Genomic DNA, 26,208 nt, shown 5'->3' on the forward strand with positions numbered 1-26,208 from the left:
TATCGTAACAGCTGTAAGGCGATAGCAGCGCGCAACAGTTGGCGAACGGTCACTCTAAGCCGCAATGAGTTTGTACGATTAAAAAGTTTATGTCTGTCTATTCGTGTTTTTCAAAGCTTTTTTCTGGTTTGTAGCTGTCCCACTGTACAGGTGAGTAACCGCTGAGGTGTGTCAACAGCCGCTGCGGCTCTTTGTGCATCACAGCTGAGCGGTCAGACAGAACAACAACACAGCCAGAAGCTCCCGCCACCTTATGTACTTAGCAAATCTATATACTACAAAAGCAGAACTTTATCAGCGACCAAAGCGATTTGTATTTGTCGCCCCACATTTACGGCCCCGCCAATCAGTTAACGATTCGAACCACGCGAGTGCGGATCCCCCGACCTGAGCTCGACTAAAGCGTACTCCATTCCTTTTCCGCACACACATTCCAGCTTGCCACACGATGCGTCCGTTCTCCGGCAGCGATTGCCTTAAGCCCGTCACCGAGGGCATCAACCGGGCCTTCGGCGCCAAGGAGCCCTGGCAGGTGGCCACCATCACGGCCACCACGGTCCTGGGAGGCGTCTGGCTCTGGACTGTGATCAGCCATGATGAAAGTGAGTTGGTGGTATCTATGTGATAGCTCCCCAGGGATTAGTTTTAGTTTTACTTCTTAATATGCAAGGAGTATCTAATCTGATAATATCTGAGGATAGGTTGGAGTTATATAGAAATTAGTGCCAAGTCATCGCAGTCAGCCGATTTCTTTTATTTCGTGGCTGCAGGGCAGGGCACGTCAATTACCTAAATCCATCAAACTATCTTATCAGCTGGGTGCGATTCTTATAAACACTAGACTTCTTCATTTACCATTTTTGTGAAAACTCGATTATAAAATGTATTATACAAAAAGATTTCTTAAGTACATTTATAACTTTTTATTAATTTAGACAGACTTTTTACAGTGTACTTTGTGCTCAAAGCTTATATAAACCATGCACTCGGCGGGTGCCCTCCCCGAAGTTCTGGATTTAATCTAGCCAAAGATTAGGTTAGATTAGAGTTTAAATGTTTGAAAAGTGTGTGGCAACTTAAAATCAATCAATATGCAAAGTTCAACAGCATGGAGGAAATTGATAAGATTGAGATAGTACATAGTTTAGCATGCTTAGTACCAAAACTAATGAGATTAGGTAGTTTCCCCGATAACATGACTCATGCTTTCAATGAAGAATGATGAAAGAAAAGTGTTCCGAGGATAGCTTACCCATAAAGTGTCATAAAGCCAGTCCAAAGTTTCGTCTACAGCAAGGCATGCCATGTCCGATAAGATCGAGTGGGTATCATACATGATTCGTTTATCAGACTGCAATTTATTTTCATAATGATTCCTTGTTTCGGTTCTGTTTACCTCAAGAACATAAAGCTTTTGCCTTTCTAACGACTTTAGTGTGGTGAAAACAAAGGATAAATAAAAGGTTTATCTTTAAGTAATATATCCATCTTAACTGTATCCGTATTAATTTCGTTACTTTTTCTTTAGATCTTTACATCCGTGGCAAGCGTCAGTTCTTCAAGTATGCCAAGAAGATTCCTGCCGTGCGTCGTCAGGTGGAGACTGAATTGACCAAGGCTAAGAACGATTTCGAGGCGGACATCAAGAAGAGCAACGCCCACCTCACCTACTCGGAAACCCTGCCCGAGAAGGGACTCAGCAAGGAGGAGATCCTCCGACTGGTGGATGAGCACCTGAAGACCGGTCACTACAACTGGCGTGATGGTCGCGTATCTGGCGCAGTCTACGGCTACAAACCCGATCTGGTGGAGCTCGTCACTGAGGTGTACGGCAAGGCCTCCTACACCAATCCCTTGCACGCGGATCTCTTCCCGGGAGTCTGCAAAATGGAGGCGGAGGTAGTGCGCATGGCCTGCAACCTGTTCCATGGAAACGCATCCAGTTGTGGAACCATGACCACCGGCGGCACCGAATCCATTGTAATGGCCATGAAGGCGTACAGGGACTACGCGAGAGAGCACAAGGGAATCACCAGACCGAACATCGTGGTGCCTAAGACGGTCCACGCGGCCTTCGACAAGGGTGGCCAGTACTTTAATATCCACGTGCGCTCGGTGGATGTCGATCCGGAGACCTACGAGGTGGACATTAAGAAGTTTAGGCGTGCCATTAATAGGAACACGATTCTGGTACGGTCTTACATAGCTAAATATATCCCAAGACTAATCATTAAACTTCCATCAGCTGGTTGGGTCTGCTCCGAACTTCCCCTATGGAACCATCGATGACATCGAAGCGATCGCTGCTCTGGGCGTTAAGTACGACATTCCCGTGCACGTGGACGCCTGCCTGGGCAGCTTTGTGGTGGCCCTGGTCCGCAACGCCGGCTACAAGCTGCGTCCCTTCGACTTTGAGGTCAAGGGTGTGACCAGTATCTCCGCTGATACCCACAAGTACGGATTCGCACCGAAGGGATCGTCGGTGATCCTTTACTCGGACAAGAAGTACAAGGACCATCAGTTCACTGTGACCACTGATTGGCCTGGTGGCGTGTATGGCTCTCCCACAGTCAACGGCTCCCGTGCTGGAGGTATTATCGCCGCTTGCTGGGCTACCATGATGAGCTTTGGCTATGACGGTTATCTGGAGGCCACCAAGCGCATTGTGGATACGGCGCGTTATATCGAAAGGGGGTAGGTTTATTTAAACATTAGATGAAACAATTATTTAATTTTAAATCTCTTCTTCCAGCCTTCGCGACATCGATGGCGTCTTCATCTTTGGCAAGCCAGCTACTTCGGTGATTGCCCTAGGCTCCAATGTGTTTGACATTTTCCGGCTATCGGACTCGCTGTGCAAACTGGGCTGGAACCTGAATGCCCTGCAGTTCCCATCTGGGTAAGTGACTCAACTTTTAAATTAGCGGAACCATACTAATAAGTGAAATTCTTTTTAAGTATTCACCTTTGCGTGACGGACATGCACACACAGCCCGGAGTCGCGGATAAATTCATTGCCGATGTGCGCAGCTGCGTTGCGGAGATCATGAAGGATCCCGGCCAGCCCGTCGTTGGAAAGATGGCTCTCTACGGCATGGCCCAGAGCATACCCGACCGTTCGGTGATCGGAGAAGTGACTCGCCTGTTCCTGCACTCCATGTACTACACTCCCAGCCAGAAATAGACACCTGGAGCAATGATGCCCCCTTACTCTTCGCCCACCCCACGGAGCTAATGCATTTCCTGTGCTGTATTTAAACCACCAAAACACCCCGTCGTTAAACCTTCCTCAAGCAATTTATATTAGGCTGCAATTAGTGCTGTAATCGAGGGTACAAAACGTCGTTCTACGCGAAAATGATCTATATTCATCCCATTTGTCAACATTCGTCGCTCCAAGAGCCATGTTATTGAAGTGTTTTTCTGTGTAACTTGCTAGTGAAATAATATATTATTAATCAATTTTTGTCTACTGAAGTAAAGTGTTTTACGCGTTGCTTTGTGCCTAAATAATTTAATGAGATATGGTTTGTATTCGATAATGATTGTTAATCTGTAAACTTTATTGTAATAACTTCTGTGTGTTTTATAGAATCATAGCTTAACCATATGGCTTAATTGCTTTGTGGTCCCACAATTGTTTAGCATGGCTCGATTTGTTACCATTTAATTTATATTTTGTTTACATTTTGCCCCTTCAGCAATTAGCAATAATTGCTGCTGCGTGGGTATTGCCCGATCTGATCTGGGTTGGTATTTCTATCAATTTTCGAACATTTTGCCACGCGTCGGCGTTTTTTAATTTAGTTGATCTTGGATGCCCGGCTGACACGCCCATTTCCTCTTTTTGTAATTTATGGCAGTCTCGAATGGCGTGCACAAATTATTTCAAATACATTTCTATGGCGGAAACATTTATTTCCAAAGGGAAGCACATCTTAACAAGACACACGCGTTCGCTGTCATTTTTCAAAGGAAAACGCATATATATATAAACATAAATATAAATAGCCAAGAGTGAGCAACAAGTGTCGCACAAAGGTGGCGATCGATTGCTGGCATCAATTTCCAAACCTGACGCACCAACAAAGCGCCCACGCAACTCCGGACTTCCTGCCCCTGCGCTCCAGAAATCCGGGCTGTACTACCAACTCCGGGCCAAGCAAACAGCAAGATTCGGCTCAAACCGGGTTGCCAAAAAATATGCATGATATAAATTCAGTTTTTTCCCCCAACTGACGCTGCCCGCCGACTGCGCAGTCGCCGCCGACGCAGCGCTGAGCGAAGGTGGAGCGGTTCCACCGGGTGAGATATGTTCATTCGCTACGCGCTCGTCGAACCGCCGAGACGTTCAAATCGCCGCCGCCTGCGTCGCGGGTGTGAGAAGTTACCTTCCTTGTAAAAACAACAGAGAATAAAAAATAATAAAAATATTGGGAAGAAAACCTGATTTCTTCTAAAAAGTTGCATAAATCACACATTTTGAAATGCACTTTATACAGCCGATCTAAGCAGTTCTTGATGAAATAAGCTGGCGCCCGAGTTGGTTGTACCTAAAGTTTTCGTTTAAACCCCCGCGTATATACATATGTGCTATTGTGTTATGATATGATATGGATGATATGTTGGAGTATGTGAGTGAATTAGCCCATCGTTCAGCTGTCTAAGCGGTTTTCATTGAGTGCACATTGCGGAATTTCAATTACTTAGCCACTCGATAGGAAAGGAGTGCACTTCAAGGTAATTTCCAAGCAAACAGTGTACAGGTGAAACAGTAACTCAATTCCCCATGGAATCCGTTGATTTGGAAGCGATAAGTTAAATGCCATATTAATGGCCAATTATTAAGTCACCAGCAACCACATCATCATCATCATCATGAATTGTTCATTAGCTGCTTTTTCAGTATCGATAAGGTAAACATACGAGCGCAAATACATAGCAGAGGAAATAGGCGTAGACCTGGCTATAGAAAAGTAAACCAAACTTTGTTTAAACAATTAACTGGTTCTCGAGCAGGGATCGTACATGTATCATAACAAAGATGGGAAAAACATAGTTTATTCCGTTGATTGGTAGTGAGGTGTGTTCCACGTAATAGTGTTACAATATCTATTGTATGCAGTTGGAAAACTTATAAAATGTAAATTTAATTACCTCACTACCTTTTGCTTCCCTTATAATCTTTTTATTTTCGACTCACTATGTAAATATACGGAAATATATTCACTGAATATATTTTCTAGACAAGCTTATCTCATTCTTGGTTTCAACCTATCGTAGAAGAGCTGAGTAAATATTGAAATCTATTAGGCGAATGCGCAAAATATCCACAAATTTATGAAGCACTCGAACCGAAATCTCCTTGAGTTCCCATGGCATATCCAAGGCTCATATTATGTTTACATCTTGATATTCCAAACCCCCGTCCAACCGAAAAGATAACGCTCTCCATTTTTTATTTTTTTCGATTTTCGCCCAGTATTATGTATTTTATCTAGCAGATAAGATATGACCGCGCACATACGAGTATATGTATCTCTAGGTTATATGGCACTCTTGCTCCAATTTCGCGCAGAAACTTTTGATTTGTCCGCAGTTTTGATGGGTTTCTTTGTTTGGTCAAAAGTTGGCATGCAATGGGGCAATCAATGGGGCAGCACCCTTTCACACACATTACCCCACGTATGTATATTGTACATATCCCCATGCTCGGTCAGATAAAAAGTTTGGAGCTACTCGCATGTGCATTTCTTGCCATGGCAACCTGGTCGCCGCCAGCCGGTCACAACAAGTCCACCACCATCACCACCACGTCCACCACTCCGGCCGGAGTTGTTTGCCAGCCAACAACAAGAATGGCAATGCCAACCAGGTCCACCCGGGCAACCCCCTGTCCACCAGGGACATTGGTTCCGGCGAGTGGCCAGCTGGGCGCGGCTTTAATGTCTGGCGTCATTACACCATTTATAGCCCATGTTTTCCTAGAACTTTCGCTGCTCCTTTCGGTGTTTAATCGATAATGCCGAAACGAGCGTCGGAAAGCCTGGAATTTCCCATTTTCATGGCTGCTGGTTGCCCACTGAGCCTCTGCCGTTTGTGTGCTAATTGCAGATCGGGGCCAAGTAACTGATTTATGGTGGCGGCACTAGGAGGCTTCACTGTGGAGGCGCTGCCCCAGTCCACTGTTTACCATTTGCTTGAAGCTCGTTAAGTTTGCTGTTAGTTTTGGTTCGGCATTTCGCGACGCAGTTGAAAACAAAAACCCAAAGGTGTAGACTTTGCTGGTAAATATCTGATGAATAGCTAATGCTAAAAGATCAGCAAAGTACAAGTCAAACAATCAAAAGCTTTTAATGAGCATAGAAGTTTTATTATAGTTACCTGACTTGATACTATTTATACTATATATGTATGGACCTACACAATTTTTGAAGTTCATCTATGTAAAGTCCATAATCGATCTGCCCAAGTTTATGAACAATCGGAATATCCAAGCCAGCAATTAATTAATTAGAGTTCCCTTCACTTCTATAATCCCCCCATTTATTACCAAGCAAAAAACGAAAATCTAGGGAGTATTTCACAGTCGGTGAGCTATTTGCCATGCATACTTGCAACGCTCCAAAAAGTCCAATAAACGGCAATCACAAGTGGCAGCAAGCGAATGCTTTTTCATCGCTTTTGGCGATGGCAAAAGATTTGCATAAACAGCAGATACATCTGTATAGCTGTATCTATACTGATGTGCAATTAACATCAAACTCGAGTACTTTACATGCGAGTATTATTGACAAAGTGCCTCGTTCTCGTACGGGGTTCTAATTTGAAATTGAGATCCGAACACGCCTCTGGAAATGTGCCTCGTTTTGTTTCAAGATTCTGGGTAACCTTCGCGCGATACCCAGAGACTGTAGACTGTAGAGCGCAGACTGTAGAGCGTAGATTGTAGACTGTAGACTGGAGTGACGTGTTGACGACTTCTAAGCGGACTCACCAAGCTGAGATGATTGCCAAATGACATCAGCGCGGCTAACGAAGCACAAGTCCGAGCAAACCGACTGTGACTACAGTTTATGGCTTTCTTCTCGCCCAGCGAAAGCTTTGAAATTGGCCAAAAAACGGCTTCATTAATTATGGAAGCCAGCGATTCCAACGATTATCATCTGTGGTTAATCGGTTTCTGGTAATTTGAGTGTTACCTCCATGCTAATAGTGCGGTTTTTTAGGGTGGCACTAACAGGTTTCACATTTCCCCGGTTACAATCAATAAGTCAAGTTGTTAAAATGCTGACAAATTGCTCGACAATGCAGCTGCAGAGGAAAAACAACAACTCTAATTGATTCCGCTGAAAGGCAAATGCTCATGTCGATCGATTAACTCAATTAGCCAATGAATCGAATGCCAATGCTATGCAAATAGATATATCTACTCTACATTATAGTGAAAACAGGGGAAAAATACGCTATTATCCATGGAATTATTGTCTAGTTGCACTTAAAGTGAGTGCAGATAAATCAGTCTTAATTTGTAAAAAATGTGTAACGTTCTGTAAAAAAAATATCGTAAATTTATGTCAAATTTGAAGTTGAAATATTTCTGTTCTATGTATAAGTGTTTCTTACCAGTTTCCCCCTTATTATTTCCTAGTTAAATATTTGTATCTTACAAATGAAAGGAAAAATGTGTATCTTTTAAGCAGGAGGATCAACATTTGTTGACTCTTTTGCAATACCACTTATCAAACAACAACTGATAAAGCCTGAGTGAGAAGGTAAACAGAAACTGAAACTGAAACTGCGGGTCAGCACACATGTTCGATAAGGAGTACCCCCAACTCCAGAGCCAGAGATCTGTGTAAACCGACACCTCTGGAATCCCAAGCGACCTTCACTCACTCTGGTGCCTTGCATCTGTTACTGTGCCAAATCGAAAGTGATGCAGAATGCAGTATACAAGTAGTATGTGTATACTCGTATATATATTTATATAGAAGAGTGCGTTTGGCGCAGCCACATTGAAGGTGAGCCTGTCCAAATGGAACGACAATGCTGCACTTGTTAGGCCCCAGACTTGGGGAACTTTTAGACTCGCAGGCGGCTTGCGACAGCTGTCACGGCTTCGGACAAATTCCGAAGTGGAAACCCAAGACGGGGCATTTGTTTACCAGCCCCACTGGTTCAATGCTCTCCTTCTGGCTCAGAACCTTTTTTGAGGCACAAGTGTGCTAATTTCGCAAGTTGTGATTATGCCAAAACTTGGGCCTAGAAACTCCCATCACTTTGTCATCATTTAAATTTGAGTGTGTGAGCATTGGGCTTGAAATTTTAAAGCGTGGGAGCTGCATATTTGATATACATGTACGTATATGAAGTAAGATCAAGATAAAGTTCGTCAACGTCGTGGAATGACATGAGTGGGTGGCGAAAAAGATGATGATGAAGATGATAATTTGGCTGGGATAATAATAAATAAATAAATTAGCTTTATATGGAAACCAGTTTGAAAGAGTCACAGCACGACTGTGGTTTTTGGTTATTTTTTCCTTTCAATTCAATTCACTTATATATCTTAATGTTGCTCAAAGGCACTCTTAACTCATGTATAAGCACGGAACCCCCATAACTGAAATCTCAAATGGCATTACTCACTTGATTTTCCGGATGGATTCCGAGCACGTCCTCCATCAGCTCAGCAGCCCTATCCCAATATGGTCGATACGACTGTTCCGAGTCACTTCATATGCATAAGAGAGTATCGAAACTGGAGGGAGGGTGCGGCAAACCTTTCAACTCGAATTATGCACAATAATCTTACATAAATTTTGAGGCCTTATCTACGCATAGAAACTGGTAAATTGTTTGGGGCTCGGATGGAGTGGCGGGGCATAAATTAACTCGGGAACATGTAAAAGTCCAAACGAGTTTATCGCCTCAAGTGAGCCCAGCAATTACCCAACAACAAACTTGTTCTATATTCTCTGTCGACGTCTATTAAGATTTATAGATTTAGTTGTCGCCTAACATAGATATCGACAAGCGTGTCGTTAGATTATTTTATCTGCGGATATAGAAAGACATCTTCAGGCCTGAAAATATCGTTTGGTTATTGTGGGTTGGCAGCTTAGTATAATGACTATTTGATTGCTAATGAATTAGTGATTATAATGGGTTTGGCCTTCGGTAGTTCTAATAGTACTAATGAGCATGGCTTGCAGATCTTTGATTATTGCCACAAAATCATTATATACTTTTCTTTGGGTTCAGTTCGTAATTGGTGTAGCAAGTGAACCCGAATAAAAAGTTTCACTCTCAACACTTTTAGCGTGCGATATTCTTTTGTATCTCAAAGATTGCCAAACTTGTGGGAGAGATGCGCGCACACAAAAGATCTTCAATTGCTTTTAATGCTCACTTTCATTTCGCAATTAAGAGAGGCTGTGAAAAAGTTTGGTTCTCGCGGTTTTGTAGATTTTCAGTCTCATTTCAACTGCGCAACAAAGCGGGAGATCTCCCGTTGAAAGCGAATTTTTGTGGCTGAAACGAAAAGTTAACGGTAATTAAGTGGCCTATTAGGAAAAACTATTCAATCACCCTTTCTCCCACTCCGTTTCCCCCCTTTTTTATCTGCTGCGATTGCGTGAGCCAAGCCCCAAAAGCCAAACGGCGAAAAAACAGTTCGTGAATTCGCAATCTAAGTTTAGCTGATTTCATCATATTCTCTGCTTTGCGTATCCATTAGATACACGCTCCTGCAGTTCCCTGTGTTTCGACGTGGATATTTGCAAATTAGCTAATGTGCGCTTAGCCTCATTGGTGAATGTTTGTCTGGTATTTCGAATTTTGTTTGAACGTCATATTTGAAGAAGAAGTAGTAATGAATAGGTATTCAATTCTGAATTGTGTTGGTTTTTAAAAGAAGCTTATTTCCACAGAACAGGAAAAATAGTCAAACAGCTTACAAAACTTTTAAAACTGGTCTACTAAACAAAAGAAGAACTATCAACTTAATTATTAAGCCATCAGTTTTATTTCTTTTTGAATGTATAAATAAAATTCATGTAATATCAAACTTGTCACAATTGTATGCACACGTGGGATTTTAAATTAGGCTAGTTTACTTAATAAACAAAAGATGTATCTATTAAATTTGTATGCTAAGATAGATAACCTGTTGGATTATAATGAAATATCTATCAGCCTGTGCCAAAACTCACTTTAAATTCAAATCTCACGCTCTGACCTTTGCAGATACTCGTAAAAACAGACGACAACGAACTCTGAAAAGGGTAGAAGGGGAAACCCAGCGCCGAAATCCAATTGCAACTTTCGGATACATCCAACAGCAATTGCAGACCCAAAATTATATGCCAGCCGCCGCATTTCCATAGGATTTTGGTGGAAACTTGCGACTAACAAAGCGAATTTCAAATGTGAACCAATCATACAATAAAAACGCAGAAGCCAAAAAATTCAAAAAAAAAAAAAAATCGCTCAAAAAAAATAGCGTGCATGGAAAAAAAGATATTGTGAAAACAACAAAAGATACATTAGGCAAAAGTGTTTCCAAAGCCTTTTTGTATGCTTTTTTGAAAGTGCAGTGAAAACGAAATATGATTAATTAGCAATGCGGCAAAATCATTAATGAATATTAAGTAAAGCACCAGCAAAACACGAACAAAACGGGAAAAGCTACGAAAAAAAACACTTTAACTTGCATGTGGAGCAAACGAGAGTTTGGCGCGCTTTTAAACGCCCGCGACTAAAGACGCGTTCGCGTTTTTCTCCACCCAAACTTGCTCAACTAGCGGAAGATATATAACCAAATTATAAGCAAGTTAGTTGCATAAATTTCGTAGGATGGCCACCTCGGAGCAGAGCAGGAGGCCCCTGGAGCCGATCTTCATCGCCACCCCGCCGCCCACTCCCCTGCTCCACCACCACAGCTCCATAACGCGCACCACCACCCCCCGCGAAATGCCCACCATGTACCACTTCGATTTCGGTAAGCCAATCTCAAGCACTTTGGCCACAATTCCAATTACAGCTGTAAGCAGGACCAGCCTTAGGAGCTTGTCAATCGATTTCCCACACAAAAAACCATAAACTATCCTTCCACTGAAAGAAATAAACTATCCTATACTACCTAACAGTTATCTGGTTTGGGTCGAAAGAAATCTATTTCACATTTCAAACGTTAGCAAGTAATTTCACACTACCCATTCAGTTAAAAATATAATTTAAAGCAAGTGAATTAGGTTTTTCCAGTGCACTTGGGAAAAAATGCATACAATGTGAACGCAAACAATGTGCGGCTAATTCAAAATACTCAAGAAAAACTCATGCCACTTCCGCGCAGGCGCACAACATTAAAAATCTCCGAAAAGCACTTGGCATGCAGCCCCAGGCTAAGAAACTCCAGCTGTGTTAGAGGAAGTGTTTAGGAAACCACTTAAAGCCAATAACCAAGAGGCGAAGGCGCCGATTTGAATTTATAATGAACTCAATAAAGCATGAAGTCACTTTTTATGACCAACTGAGCATGGTATTCCAATGGAAAAGCAAAGAACAGAGGTTGTTAACATTTTTGTTAGGACCATAAAAATATGCAGTGTCAAAGATCTCGAGGGATTTTTCCGGCGGATATAGATAACAATACAAAAATTAATATAGGAATATTAAAATAAAAAAAATAAAAATTTGATAATAAAAACGAAGCATTAATCATTATTAAGGGAACGGATGTGAAAAACAGAAAATAAAACAAGAGAGAACGCTATAGTCGAGTTCCCCGACTATATGATACCCGTTACTCAGCTAGTGTAAGTGCGAAGGACAGTTTTTGGAGGTTTGTGGGCGTTAGAGTGGGCGTGGCCAAAAGTTTTTTGGCAAATAGATAGAAATTTACAAAACTAATACAAAACTGAAAAAATATCAAAACATTTTTCAAAAGTGTGGGCGTGGCAGCTTTGGGCGGTTTGTGGGCGTTAGAGTGGGCGTGGCCAAAAGTTTTTTGGCAAATAGATAGAAATTTACAACACCAATACAAAAATGAAAAAATATCAAAACATTTTTCAAAAGTGTGGGCGTGGCAGCTTTGGGCGGTTTGTGGGCGTTAGAGTGGGCGTGGCAAAAAGTTTTTTTGCAAATGGATAGAAATTTACAAGACCAATACAAAAATGAAAAAATATTAAAACATTTTTCAAAAATGTGGGCGTGGCAGTTTTGGGCGGTTTGTGGGCGTAAGAGTGGGCGTGGCAACCTGAATCGACAAACTTGCGCTGCGTCTATGTCCCTGGAGTCTGTATACTTAATCTCAACTTTCTAGCTTTTGTACTTCCTGAGATCTCGACGTTCATACGGACAGACGGACAGACGGACAGACGGACAGACGGACAGACGGACAGACGGACAGACGGACAGACGGACGGACAGACGGACATGGCCAAATCGACTAGGCTATTGATCCTGATCAAGAATATATATACTTTATATCGTCGGAAACGCTTCCTTCTGCCTGTTACATACTTTTCAACGAATCTAGTATACCCTTTTACTCTACGAGTAACGGGTATAACTATAAAAAAGCTCCTTTTAATAAAAGAAACCGCTTGTATATAACAAAACCCAGCTTTCTATCACCCAAAGTAGCCGAGATGACATCAGTTATTATTGCAAATATTTTATACTATGTTTTGTATTGCAAAAATGAGCAAAACGCACAAAAAGCTTTCAACCAAATCAAACACTGAAAACGTGGAAGGCATTTAAAAAATCGAAAACAAACACAACAGAAGCCAAGCAATTGACAACCACACCAAATGACATATCTATGTCAATTTCCATTTGCAGTTAGCGGCCAAAGACTTAAAAAAAAAAAGGAGAAATACACAAAAAGAATCACATAAGTTTTAATTAAATTAAAGACCAACCCAAAACAAGAAATTCAAGCCAAGTTGGAACCCAGAATGTTATTTGCGCAGCAATCGAGAATAATTCAATTAAAGATTGACAGAAGCAAAAAGCTTAGCTCGGGTTATAGCCCATATTTATATGGCAGATAATTATGCCAACTGCCTGACAGAAATCGGGCGTTGCGACCGATTTCAAGTCGGTTTTAGCCATGTCAGTCACGTCTGGCCGGCAGATTTGCGTGCCAGTTTTAACAAGTTTCGTACCGATAATGCTAATAAATAAGTACGAAAAACTATTCCATTGTCGCCCTACCAACTGACATTAATGGCCTGCCACTATATACACACCAATATATGTATATATATGGCCTAAACGACTGGCAGTTGACCCACTTCCCTCGGCCCACTCGAAAACACTTCCCTCTCACTGCTAATCCACTGAATTTCCTTGACATTGAACCACTTTTGGTGGCACAAGCGGCTTACAAGCGGCATGAAACAAACTTAGAATCAGTTCCAAAGTCAAAATCCCAACCAGTTTTCGTATTGGCATTTCATCTAAAGGTGTTAATTGTGCTTTGTAAAAACCTGTTTTTCAAAATCTCTTGCAAGTCATTTATCCGTAAGGGATGAGTTCTGCCATTGAGTAAATTGGTCACTGATGAATTGCAGCTTTGCAATTAAATGTCCATTTAAAGTGGGCACAAGCATATGGCCACAATTATTTGCACCAAAGAAACAAATTCGAAAACGCTAAAAGCCGGCAAATCCAAATCCAAAAAGCTTGAGAAAGCTTTGAAAAATAGTAGTGAACAGTGTTGCCGTGCTGTAAGTCGGCTACTACTTTTATATTGTTTGTAGTATTACGTTTGGAACATCAGAAAAAATATTTTACATTTTTTAGAAATGTTTAGCCTAATGTAAAGTAGAGCTTCATTACCTAAATAACATATTGATTAAAACAATTAATTTTAACTGCCTCACAAATTAGAAAATCACTTAGTCCCTTTCAAATTTCAATTTAATTTGGTGAAAAGAATTGAAAGGCTTAGCGCCTCACAAATTGAATTGCTAATCGTTTGGCTTCACCTATCGATCCTAGGTGTTCCAAATCCAATTGGAAATTACCTACCTCAATTAGCGGCCCAATTCTCCTCACACTCCAAAAACAAAAACAAAAAAATGCAAAACAAAAGTTGGAAAAGCTGAAAACACACAAAATCGTATTGGATACAAACACAAAAGTATTTCACACTTTCCAAAAGCCAATCAGCACTGCCAACAACAAATAAATCAACTTCAATTTGTTGCAACAACATCGAACTCACCAAGTTACAAACAGAACCGAAGACAGAAACAAAAAAACAATACAGTGAAAAACTGAAAACACAGAGGGAAAATTGTGCAATCTGCAAAATGCCTGCGATGGGAACAAACTCAAACTCAAAATAAATAGGAAAAAAGAAAAAAAAAAACCAAAAAACAAGAAAACATTCAGCGCCAATGAACTGAAATGGTTTCATTAGAAGATCGAGGGGGCGATAGGGGGACCCAGGGGCAAATGACGACTGGAAGAAATAGAACTTAATTAGTGGAAAATACGACGACCCTATGTTGTTGATATGTGAAGTGTGTTCTTTGTCCGTCAGAGGGAGAAGGAATATAGCTGGGTTGGAAAGAGAGCGCAGGTGAAGTTTCAGGGGCCATCGAAATGTCGCCAAGTCTATCTATCTATCGAATAAGTCTCTAATACACTAGCACAATATTTATAGATCTTGGGCACAGATTCCTGTTGAACTAAAAGATACATCTAAAGTTGGTCTATCGAGTGACTTAAAAGGAGCTAGTGATTAAAATAAAGTTAATATCTTCTTTTTAATGTGAGCGATATTATATAAAATCATTTTAATTCCTTACTGCGTTTCCCTTGAGTAGATATCCACCTTCAAACGAAAAAAGCACTAGTGACGAAAGCAACCTCAACATATTACTAAAAACAGTGAATAGTTTTTTGTAACAGTGCATAGGAAACATAAAGTTTTAAGTTCACTATAAAAATATAGTTCTTCGGTCGTGTCGCCGCCTTGCCCCCAAAACGCCATCCGCACATCATCTAGATTCTAGAACTTTGACTATTTATATGCACGCGCCCCTTTTTAAAACCGATTTCCTGAGGGCATGCGGCTGCACCGTGAAAATTGCCAGTGATGCCACAGATATATCTATGTGCAACAGATCCCCGTCCACCAAAACAGCGACCATATGCAACTGCAACAGATTTTCTATTTTCGTTGGCGCTCTCGAAGCGTGACAATTATAAGAGATTATCCAAGACTCAAAGTCGCGACGCGTGGGCGACCACAAACGATGCCGCCTACACCACCCGAAAACCACCCATTCCACCCACTTCCCCCCATTTCCTCCCACTTCTTCCGCACCAAAAATCCTTTGAAAGGAAAGTTGTTGGTTCGATAAACCGGATATAAATATAAATATCATTGGGAACGGGTAGAGCCTCAAGTTCATGACATGTACTAATAACTCTGCCTGGTTTTTAGCACGTGCAAATTCGAACTTTTGGTCGTATGTCAAGGCAACTTGCATAAGAGAGTTCCACAACCCAGTGACGTCAGCGGATGCTGCAACATATACATGCGTATATACGTATATATTCCCAGATTTATAGCATCAACAAATGGGGATCGTTTGGCCCGAGCAGAGCGATGCTCAAAAGTGCATTCGCATTTCAATTAAAACAGAAACAGTGAAGAGATGGAAAGAAGATACGAATATGGCGAGCTGAATGTAGGCGAATATCGAATATGGAATGCACTGAAAACGAGTGTCAGACGGACTATATAATTCCAAGATCACCCAAACATAGCTTAGCATAAATTACACTTGAGGAAATAAAGGCATTTATTACTCCCATAAAATAAACTCTTATGATTCAGATGCACATTTTAAACTACTTGGTCTTGAAATACTTTTCGCCAGTATTGAAGAACATTTTAGAGGCCCTAGAACATTCAGACTTTCAGTGCAATGTCACAAACTGATTTTACCAGCTGTGATGCCCCTGATTTATATTAAGTCCACCGAAAGTGTCTCCAACTCTGCGGCCAGCTGCTTATTTATGTGTAGCGGCTGCAACACCGCATGTTGCTGGGATCGCCAAATGTTGCTGGTGGTGCAGTTTCGGCGTTGCAACTCCAACTGCGGCTACCTTTTTTGGCGCACTTATGCAACAGCGGCAGTGGCAGTAAGTGGATGTTTTTCATGCCCCAAAAGTGGACATAATTGCACATGTGTGTGTGGGTGGGGGCAACACCCAGTCGTGGCACCGATTCCGATTCCCATTCCGAGTTCCCATTAGCCCAGGAAATGGGCTCTCTTTGAAGTCGGTTAACTGATTGACTGATGGTTGTGGCGGGTGAGATTTCAATTTGGAACTGGAACTGCTGGCACTGCAGGCACTGGGAAATTGGCAGCCATTCTGGCAGAGAGTGAATAATGCCCAAGTAGTCGAGGGTTCAGCAACATTTGACGTCGCCGGCGGCGGCGGCGATGGCGGCTTTAAATAAATCAGCCGTAAAGACAGCAGAGACCAGCCGCCAGTAGACAACTCAAATCCCGGCGAGAGCGAGGGAGTCGGTACAGAATCGTGGCCTTTGTTAATAGCACCAGCAGCAGCACAAACAACAACACCCACACTCGGGCCAAAACTGGAGTGCAACTATTTATAATGCCGTGCAACATGTTGCTGCGCGAGCTTTGTGCCCGTCGATGTTGCTGCTGCTGTTGCTCAGTTGAGCACGAGAAGCCGGCGCGTGAAGTTCACTCGAAATGCGTTCAAAGGGAGCTTTGTTTACCCATAAGTGAATCGCGATCTATATAGTAACCGCCTCACAATGAGCAAGAAAATGTGGCAAAAGATCTTCAAGTCCAAGTCGCAGAAGCCGCAGCCCTTGGCCAAAATCAATAAGCGGCATAGTCGCATTGCTTACGAGGAGTACCAGCAATTAAACGATCTGCTGGCCGGTGAAAAGGGGCAGCTCAGTAGTTTCAGCAACGAAAAGGAAAATGAGCATGAAAATGGAAATGACAGTGGCAGCATTAACGTTTTCGAACAGCAGCCGCTGCAAGGTTCTTTCAACTCGTTGCAGTTTAGTGAGGCGCAACAACAGCAGCAGCAACAAAAATCGCAGCAGCAACAGCTGTCAACGTTTTCGCGCGTTCGCAACACATTTTCAATGAAACGCAACAGCAGCAGCAGCAAAAAGCAGGAAAATACCAAGCCAAGTGAGTCGGATGCAACAGCAGCAGCAACAGTTGCAACAGCAACAGCAACAGCAGCAACATCAGCGACATTAGCAACATTAACTAATAATTCGCCAGGCAATCAACTGCAACGCGTCTTGATTGTTGTCAATAAGATCGATGTGGCCACTAACTGCCCGACTAACCATTTGCATGCCAATCCTACAGAAACTGCGCCTCCAAATGCAGCAATTAAATCAAGTAATTTCCACTACAAATTAACAACTAATTTCTGCTTAATGAACCGCTTAGTCTGTGGTGAAAGCTGTGTGTAAAATCTCAGCCAAATCGCCTGCTGCCCACATCTGTTCCAATTGTTTAATCTGGCTCCATGGCGACCTCTTGGTTGACTCCTTTCGCTTATCAATTCTCGGCTGGAAAATGATGTCATCTTGGGTTTTCTTTAATATAAAAAACTGAGTTTTTACTTAAAAACTAGGCTTTTGAACGGAATTCAAAAGAAAAGTTGTGATATTTTTTCGAAGTGCAAGCCCGTCTGGTTGCCAGCTTACCCGTTCCTAGGTGCCAAGTCCTCGGTTTTAGTTTCCACGGCCATACTTCTTGGGTGTCACAGGGTGAAAAGTTCAGAGACTAGCCAAGAACCTGAAAACTGCCTGGCCTGGGAAACAGTGAAACAGGGAAACTGTTTGTATTACGCTTTTACCATATTGCACACACAAGAATACATTTATGGGCCCACTGACGTCTTAAGTGGCTTATGGAGATTGCCCAACAACCTGCCGCAAAGACAACGAAATATGGAAAGGCCCAAGACCAGACTACTACACCGACTAACCAAATAGAAAGATGGGCCAGGGATTGGGCAAGTCGAAATGCCATACTCGACTAGATTTACAGTGGCATTCATCACTCGCCTCAATGGCTTTCAACTTTTGATCTAGTAAACTCTTGACCATTTGAAAGTCCCTGGGCTCCATCCGCCGAGATCTGCTCAAGATCCGATGGGACGTGGAGGCCCTGTTGGTGGTATTTTTAAATATCTCAAGTGGATGCACATAATGCATATATCTCATGTTCGAAGTATCATTAGCACCAGACAGACGGCCAGATAGATAGCACAACTCACCCACTTCTCAGCGCTGAGGATTATGTTGGCATAATATGAATAGTATGAATAATATGCGTAACACACAACTTTGCATTGATTCAAATGGAAATGAGACATAATGCTCTCAAGATGTTGCGGAAATTCTGCTACTCTTGTGTTGTGCGTGTCGCTGATTGATGTAATCACAATCTGACATGGTAATTGGATTTCCTCCATCTCTGTGATTAGTGCCCGCCTCCACGGGTGCTTCTAATTATTATTCACCAATGTTTTTTGTGGCTCAGTCAAAGAATAGTTCCTCTATCAAAAGTACGGTCGTAGTATAAAGAATATAACCTAAAAACTTGCTTCAAATTCAGTTGTTTAAGGGAAAGCAATGGGAAAATTAGTTAAATATTGATTTCAGACTACAAGGTTCAGTATAGGTTGTCAAGAAGATTCAAACAAAACCGGGTCTAGTCGAACTTATGTTTTCATAAGCAGAATTGCATACAAAATTGAGAACACAGTGTGGAAATTGATATTTTTACATAAACACTTTGAATTTCTTAGGTATCTAACATGTTTATTTAGAAATTGAGTTAAATTCACTTAGAGCATAAACAAATTATTGAAAACAGTTCAAATACTACTAAATCGTGGGCCGACGGTGGCACCTGCCATCCGCGAGATACTAGATACTCGATCTTTGAGATACAATTCCCGCCCACAGGCTAAAAGCGAAAGACTTTTGGCTGAGACCAGCTGCCCAATTTGGACAAAGCTACATTTCATCAGTCTGCGCGACCAGAAGATAAATAACAATTTATAGGCTGATCGCCAAAGACGAACCGAAATAATAGCTATAAATTATTTGGGCTGGGACTGCTCCATTGTTTGTGCATTTTTTGGTGGATTTATTGGTGGGACAGACAATTTGTCGCCCAAAAAACAATCGACCATGAATCTGCCAGCGGGTGTTTTTTCACTTGGCTGCCAGCCATTTTCACTGGGAAAGTGACTGGGCTTTTCCCATTGCCGAACTTTCCCTGTAAAAGCCAAGCCCTTTTGATCTAGATATGGGATCTACTGCCAGCACTACAAGATTAATTATAAAACAGTATTTTGATTAATATTTAAATTATAGTAAAGTATACAAATTTAAATTTAAGTAACTTTTTATGTGATAATGTTAACTTTCCATCGCGTTAGCTGTTAGAACCCATAATACAAGTAAGAAGCTTTCTTTTCACTATTGATTTTATTTTCAATATTAAGTAACTTACCAATTTGATTTTCAAGTTTTTAAAATCAACTGCCAGTTGTACTGTTAATTCGTTTAAACTGAGACACACTCCTTTTTTGTAACCCTCAACTCATCTAACAAACATTGCCAAAGTGCTCGTAGCTAACTGAAACCCCGGTCGAAATTCGATTCCCAACTAACATAACCATCTTTTGGACCTATCCACAGCAACAAGCAGCACCACGGATCCCGAGACGGAAGACTCCAGGCGGGCCGGCGGCGACGAGGATGATACGCCTGCCCCGCCGCCACTGACCTCCGGTTCCTCCCTTCCGGTGCCGGAGTACGTGCCCGAGCAGGCCACCCAGCTGACGCCCTGTCCCTGCTGCAGTCGCACCTTCGGCGTGAATGCCCTGCGCAAGCACGTCGTCATCTGCGAGAAGGCCTCCAAGAAGCGCAAGGTGTTCGACTCGTCGCGCCAACGTCGCGATGGAACTGCTCTCTCGACGTACGTGCTGCCCAAGAACTTTGGCCTGCCCAATGCGGAACGCACGGCGGGAGTACCATCTCCTCCGACCACCAGTCGCGAGGCCACGTCTGTAAATGCTGCTCCAGAGGTTAGTATAATATATTTAATATATATTTACCCCATAATATCTATGAATATCGTATGGTTTGTGCACACAATATTATCAGTAACCAAAGCAAACCAGCTTCTTAGGCAAATATTCCTCATCTTAATCTGTAGATAAGACATAATAAAGATTTTTTGCAACCACTAAGTATGTTTTCTCCCGATTCCAGCCAGTAAACTCACCGCAGCCAGTCCCTCGAAAGTCGCAAACGGAGATGGTGCGCTCCACTGCCCGAGCCTCCATGCGCAAGGCGGCATCCACACTTTCAGCCAACTCGGCACCGGAGGCTCCAGCTGTGGCACCTGCTGCTCCCGCTGCTACAGCTGGTCCAGCTGCTCCGGCAGCTCCGCTCGTTCGTGAACGATCGCTGGCCAAGCGGATCAAGGCACCTGCCTGCGATCGTTGTCCCCACTGCGAACGTAGCTTTAATCCGAAGGCCTTTGATCGCCACGTGGAGTGGTGTAAGGAGAAGGCCATCCAGGCCACCATGAAGTCCACCAACAGCCAGGAGACCAGCAAGGCCAAGGAGCGCCTGGAGGCCAGGAAGCAGTACAGGCCACCCAATCTGAAGTAAGCCTGGATTCTGTTGACACACTGTGATCTTTCTAATTAACACACGTTTTTTCTTTTCTTTCTCGTTTCAATTTATTTTATTTGCTATTATTCAATTGACCGCGATGTTTGACAGGACCAAGAGATCCCTGGCCAGAGATAAGTACTCCGGCAACCACGAAGATCTTCTGGATGCTGGTGAGATCACGGTACCTAAGCCAAACCTGATGTCCCTCTCGATGACGTCGTCCGTGCACAGTGATAAGTGAGTAGAAGGCTTCATAGATCTCTTTTAGATAGGTAGTCCTAACCCCCGATGCTCTTCTGGCGTTATCTTAGTCGTCCTTGATTAATCCCGTAAAGCGTAACCGTAATCGTAAACTTTTGATAGCAATTGATTGCCACCGTCGTGTAGTCCCAACACACCGTAGTTAGTCCTTCGATCAGCGATCTTCACTCATCCCCAAAATGATCCTCAGCACGCAAGCTCAAGTCTCCAGATCAAGAGCTTCGGAGAAAGCAGGAGGGCGTGCCAAACCAAACTCCACGGTGACCCACAACCAAGTGAACCTGTACATGGCCAGCAATGAGGATCCACCATCTTCGCCAACGCCCAGGGAACGCGCTGAACTGCGTCGCTCCAAGCGCACTCAGCGGGAATCCTGCTGTGAAATTGACGAGACCATGGAGCGACTGAGGCGTAACGCCAGTGGAGATGCTCTCCAGTTGGCCAAACTCGATTGCGTGGAGGCGCCAGTTCTCCAGCCGGCTAGACGCCGCAAGAGTGGGCCCAAAACGGATAAAGTAGATGCGGTCGAAAAGCAGATTCCCTGCCTTCCCCAAGTCACCATGACATTCGACGAGCTCAATGGGTTAATCAAGCGCAAAGGTATGGATTGAACTCTTCTGGTTTGGTATTCACCAATCCCTACGTGTGCTGCCCACTGTAAGTGGCATGCAGTTCTCCAATTAAACACTGAAACACTGATGCATTTAAGATCTAAGAACCCGGAACCATTTCATGATCGTTAATTAGTGCGCGCCGCATCGAAGCAGTCGAAAGATCAGCGAAGCATTAAGAGAAGGCGTAGTCCAGGTGCAAGTGCCTCCAGTTGGGTTTTAATAAGATTAGGAGTCCAAGAAGTCGGGGGCATCAAAAGAAAAGTATGGGTGGGGAAATAGAAGTGGGAAAGATTGAATCAAGGGCTCTTTAGTAACATCAATTTCCTACAGAAAAACACCAAAGTAATCCTACGAATATTTAGGGAAAATTCTTTAGTAAAACCTAGTCTAACCCAAGTCACAACCCTCCCATCCTCCATGCTGTTCCAAATCAGGCGGCACGCCCATTTGCAATGTGGAAATGGATGAGCAGGGAATCGGTAGTCTGGTCTCCAATCATCCCTCCTCCACATCCCTAGTGCGCCAGGCACGTCGTCGGATTCGCACCAAGGAGAACCCCGATTTGGAGTTGCGTGCCCTGCAATCGTCGTGTTCAGTAATCACCAAAGACATACAATACGCTTCGCTGAACTCCAGCTTAGTGCCCATGCAGCGAAAGCTTCCAAAAGAGTACTCCGGATCCGAGGAGGATTCGCCAAGGCCAGAAATCCAGATTAAGCTAGAAGCTGCAGCCATGCGCACAGTATGCCGATCCACGAAGAGATCAGGTCGCTCTTCCCAGGTGATGAGTAACGCGGAGCCAATGCGAGCTTTGCCCATGTCAGATCTGAAGGAAAACTTTGAGACCATCAACCAATCCATGGGTCAAACAGTACTCCCAAGATTACAGCTAGGAAGTGAGCGACAGGACTACGAACCGGAGGACGACGAAGTGGATAACTATACCAGTGATCAAGAGGAAGATCCCGAAGAGGTTGACTTTATGGCTAAAGCGGTTAAGCTGTTAGAGAGGGTGCGGTCCAGCTCTAGTCCCGTGCCTAATCCTGACCCAGTGGATACCCACAGTGAATATGATGAGGAGCAGCCCGAAGCGGAGCCGGAATTCAAACTGCCGCCTTTGACCGAACAAAATAGCAACGTCGGTCGCCGTTTGCTCCTGGAGGATGACGAAAATGGTACTATGTATTTCAAGTCGGCACCTAGGGCCAAGCGTCGTTCAAATAGGTTTGTATCCCAAATGAGAGCCAAGTAATCCATTCAATCCTCCCCAGACGACAGCCAGACAGAGCACCAATGGGCGGTTCATCATATCGTACCATACATCGTGTTTTTCTAACCCTTTGTAATCTTTTTTTAACAGCGGACTGGGGAACAAATACGATCCCTTCCTCTCGGCCAAGCGACAGCTGGAGGAGCTTTGCTCACCCAGCACGCCGCCGCCAGAGGAGGAGGTGACCACCACCAAAGCTACCAGAACATTGACACCCATAGTTACCAGCACACCTACAGCCACACCCAGTATCGCCATGACAACTTCATTGACCACGGCAGCTGGCAAACCCGCACAGGTTAACCAAAAGACCACTCCGGCCTCCAATTTCCGACGTACTTCATCGCTGAGAGGACCGCGTCGTACGCCCATGCTAAACAGCCGACCACTGTTTGCCACCAACTATCGGCCCACCATTCAGCGGGGTCTCTCCGATGAGGGTCCCATCTCCACCAACTTTCTAAAGCCCGAGGAGTTCGACGAGATGCCGGTGAGAGCGGCATGCGGCAATGACTTCCACAGCCCAAGAGTCGTGCGCCGGGATACCAGCGCCTCCAACCGAAAGCAACTGCTTAAATTGCCAGTGGGTGGAGCCGGTGAAGCCAGCAACGCACCTTCCTCTCCTCAGGCCGCACGCACTGTGGCCAAAACCGACTCCCTGGCTGTGTTCCTCAAGTACGAGCACGAGCTGGAGCAGCTGAATGCCAAGGCGGCTGAGCTGGCGGCCGCCAGCCAGTTGACCAGCAAGGAGCAAAAAGACAAGAGCAACACGCTGAGCAAACAGAACTCGGCAAAGAGCTTGGGGCACAGCACTCCCACCCAGTTGGCTCCATTAACTCCAGTAACGGTGCCAGTTTCGCCCGGTTTGGTTAAAGAGGTCAACTATCCACCGGTGGCCACTCCCCTTCGATTGGAGCCCATCAGCAAGGCGGCGAAGAGCTCACCAGCAGCTCCCCTGACGCCCATCAAGCTGGAAAGCATCTTTGGACCCAGGAGAGAAACGGGTCTGGGGTCGGGTTCGGGCTCGGTGGCAGGCGACTACATAGATCCCAAGCTGATAAACGCCTTTGATAATCTGCATGTAAACAGTGGCATATCCTCGGATGCCAGTTCCACGCCCCAGCAGTTGTCTCAAGCCCGGAGCCGGAGTAGCTCCCAGTCCACCATCACCCACGAACGGAGGCAATCCGGCGAGGCCAGGAATCTGCTGAAGCGAAAGATGCGATTGGGACGCAACCAGTTCCTGTACGATGCCTCGCCAGAGGATGCGGATGCTTCATCGGGCTGCTCGGCAGACGATGAGGCTAACCGCTCGTCCATGGAGTACGACGAGCAGTGCTGGCAGCAACAGCAGAAACAGCTACTGGCGAATCCCCTGCCGCTGGTCATGCCCATGGTGCACAACGCCATGCCCACCTTTGATGATTTTGACTTTGAGGAGTTCCTCTCCTCATTCGAGAACGAGAATGACGACGAGCAATTCCCGCTGTTCAAGGACTGTCGCGAGTTCCTCATGAATCGCTCGACGAGCAGACAACGCTCGTTCCAGAAAGCGACTTCGACGCAACAGACGACAGCCACACAGATCACACCACTCAGTCACCACCAGTCCAAGATTAAAGACAATCACGCCCACAGGTCTGATACAAAAATGCCCGAGGACAAACTGCAACGACAGCAGTCGAATGCCTCGAGTTCTAGCAGCCAGGAGGAGAAGAGCCGCCTGGAGATGGAGAAGCGGTCAGTTGACGAGGATCAAAAGAAGCGAGAGATTTTCATCAGCATTGAGACGGAGGCCAATGCCCAGGGACGCTCACCCATTTCGCCCGATTCACTGCGTCACATGGTGGGCAATGCCCATACGCCCATCGAAGTCCTGCACATTGAAAACGGAAACGAGCCGGAGCACGCAAGGTTTAGCAAGATTAGCGACACGGAGGACGCCGAAGATGAGCCCAGGGATCGGGCCAGCCAATCCACCAACCGGCTGGCCCCATCCTCGAACGGCTCCTCATTGGCGCCCAACGTGCAGCTGAACAATGCCAAGAACATGATCCAGAAGATGCATAGCGATTTCCGGCAAATGGGCGAGGAGGCGAGTGCCTCCATGCGGCGCCAGCTTATCGGTAGCAACGCCGGACGAGGCGAGGAACACCAGCGCTCCAGCAGTGTGCTCCCTGCTTCGAATCCACCACACCAGGTTGAGGCCAACTCGCCAATGACTCCTTCACCGTCGGCGGACTCGGATGAGCTAAGCAGCCTCGATGGCTATCCCATGTCCTCGTCGCAGGGTTCACGTCGCGGAGCCAGCTCCAAGCTGAGCTCGGATTCGGCATACGGCAGGTAAGGTCTTCTAACAATTACAATAGGCAATGTATTGAAATGTACTCCATTATAACCACTTGCAGCACCAACTCACCTTATAGCTTGTCGCGACAATGCTCCTCTCAACTCCAAGCCGGAACACCGCGTTCCCAGGGACTGATGCGTCCACATACGGCCAATGCCAAGCTGTCCAGCTGCATGATCGATGCCTCCACACAGGCACACACTGAATATGGAACCCTGAAGGCTCGCCAGCGTCTCTTTGCACCAGAATGTGGAAACAATAATGGCGATGGAGGCGAGTCGTCCAGTAGCGGATCCGAACACTCTTTTGCAGCACATCCGAAACAGCAGCAGAGCATCAACTACAGCTATCAGCAGCCACTGCAGCAAGAGCAGCAGCAGATGCAGCAGCAGCAGATGCAGCAGCAGCAGCAGCAAATGCAGCAGATTCAGATGCAGCAAATGAACTGCAACTACAACTACCAGCAGGAGCAACAGCAGCTTCATCAGCAGCAGCAGCAACAACAGCAGCAGCAACAACAGCAGGCTCAAATCCCAGCACCAACAGCTTACAACACTAACAACAACAATGTACCGATGACACCCACCACATCCGAGCAATCACTGATGAGCAACTCGTCCATGAGCTCAAGTAAGAAGTCCAACTACTGCTACGAATGTGGCTCCAAGTTCATATTCGAGACCGCCAAGTTCTGCATGGATTGCGGCCTAAGGCGGGCTGAACTTTAGATTAACCCCACGTAGCCATTGTGTTCAGTAGCTGACTCACCACTCACAAAACACAAAGTCCTCAAAAACCGAAAAATAAACACTGGGCCGAAATGAAGACGTCCTCCTGGATCGGTTTTGGGATCTTAAATATACCAAATGTAGTTGTTAAACGCAAGCAGTTTTGCAGAGAGCGCTGACACCGCTTACATACAGAATAATACGAATAATATATATTTTAATACGAACCAAATCAAAGCAAA

General features: G+C 44.5%; 2 protein-coding genes and 1 long non-coding RNA gene across 11 annotated transcripts; 2 read left to right on the plus strand and 1 right to left on the minus strand.

The window, feature by feature from the left end:
- The first annotated feature begins 23 nt into the window (after positions 1-23).
- On the plus strand, positions 24-3,496 carry LOC6531688 (sphingosine-1-phosphate lyase). The gene is made up of 6 exons (XM_002092443.3): positions 24-150; positions 438-602; positions 1,529-2,190; positions 2,246-2,694; positions 2,753-2,899; positions 2,959-3,496. Exons 2-6 carry the CDS (start codon positions 449-451, stop codon positions 3,182-3,184), a joined length of 1,638 nt encoding a protein of 545 aa, XP_002092479.1. The 5' UTR covers positions 24-150; positions 438-448; the 3' UTR covers positions 3,185-3,496.
- Positions 496-1,531, minus strand: LOC120321210. Its single transcript, XR_005560799.1, has 2 exons — positions 790-1,531; positions 496-691 (listed from the first exon to the last, which is right to left on the minus strand). It is a non-coding gene; the product is annotated as an uncharacterized LOC120321210 (long non-coding RNA).
- An 852-nt stretch (positions 3,497-4,348) lies between the features above and the next one.
- LOC6531690 (formin-J) lies at positions 4,349-26,198 on the plus strand. 9 transcript variants are annotated; one of them, XM_015196001.3, is made up of 9 exons: positions 4,356-4,740; positions 10,252-11,005; positions 19,757-20,145; positions 20,333-20,733; positions 20,852-20,980; positions 21,195-21,604; positions 22,053-22,842; positions 24,527-25,231; positions 25,297-26,198. In XM_015196001.3, exons 2-9 carry the CDS (start codon positions 10,861-10,863, stop codon positions 25,964-25,966), a joined length of 3,639 nt encoding a protein of 1,212 aa, XP_015051487.1. In that variant the 5' UTR covers positions 4,356-4,740; positions 10,252-10,860; the 3' UTR covers positions 25,967-26,198. The 9 variants fall into 9 exon arrangements, with proteins under 9 accessions (XP_015051485.1, XP_015051487.1, XP_039229180.1 ...); XM_039373247.2 differs by lacking the exons at positions 4,356-4,740; positions 10,252-11,005 and adding an exon at positions 16,768-17,435 and having other exon boundaries at positions 22,979-25,231; XM_039373248.2 differs by lacking the exons at positions 4,356-4,740; positions 10,252-11,005 and adding an exon at positions 16,774-17,216 and having other exon boundaries at positions 22,979-25,231.
- The last annotated feature ends 10 nt before the right edge of the window (positions 26,199-26,208 follow it).

This window comes from Drosophila yakuba, chromosome 2R, assembly GCF_016746365.2.
Source record: "Drosophila yakuba strain Tai18E2 chromosome 2R, Prin_Dyak_Tai18E2_2.1, whole genome shotgun sequence".
Taxonomy (NCBI): Eukaryota; Metazoa; Arthropoda; class Insecta; order Diptera; family Drosophilidae; genus Drosophila; species Drosophila yakuba.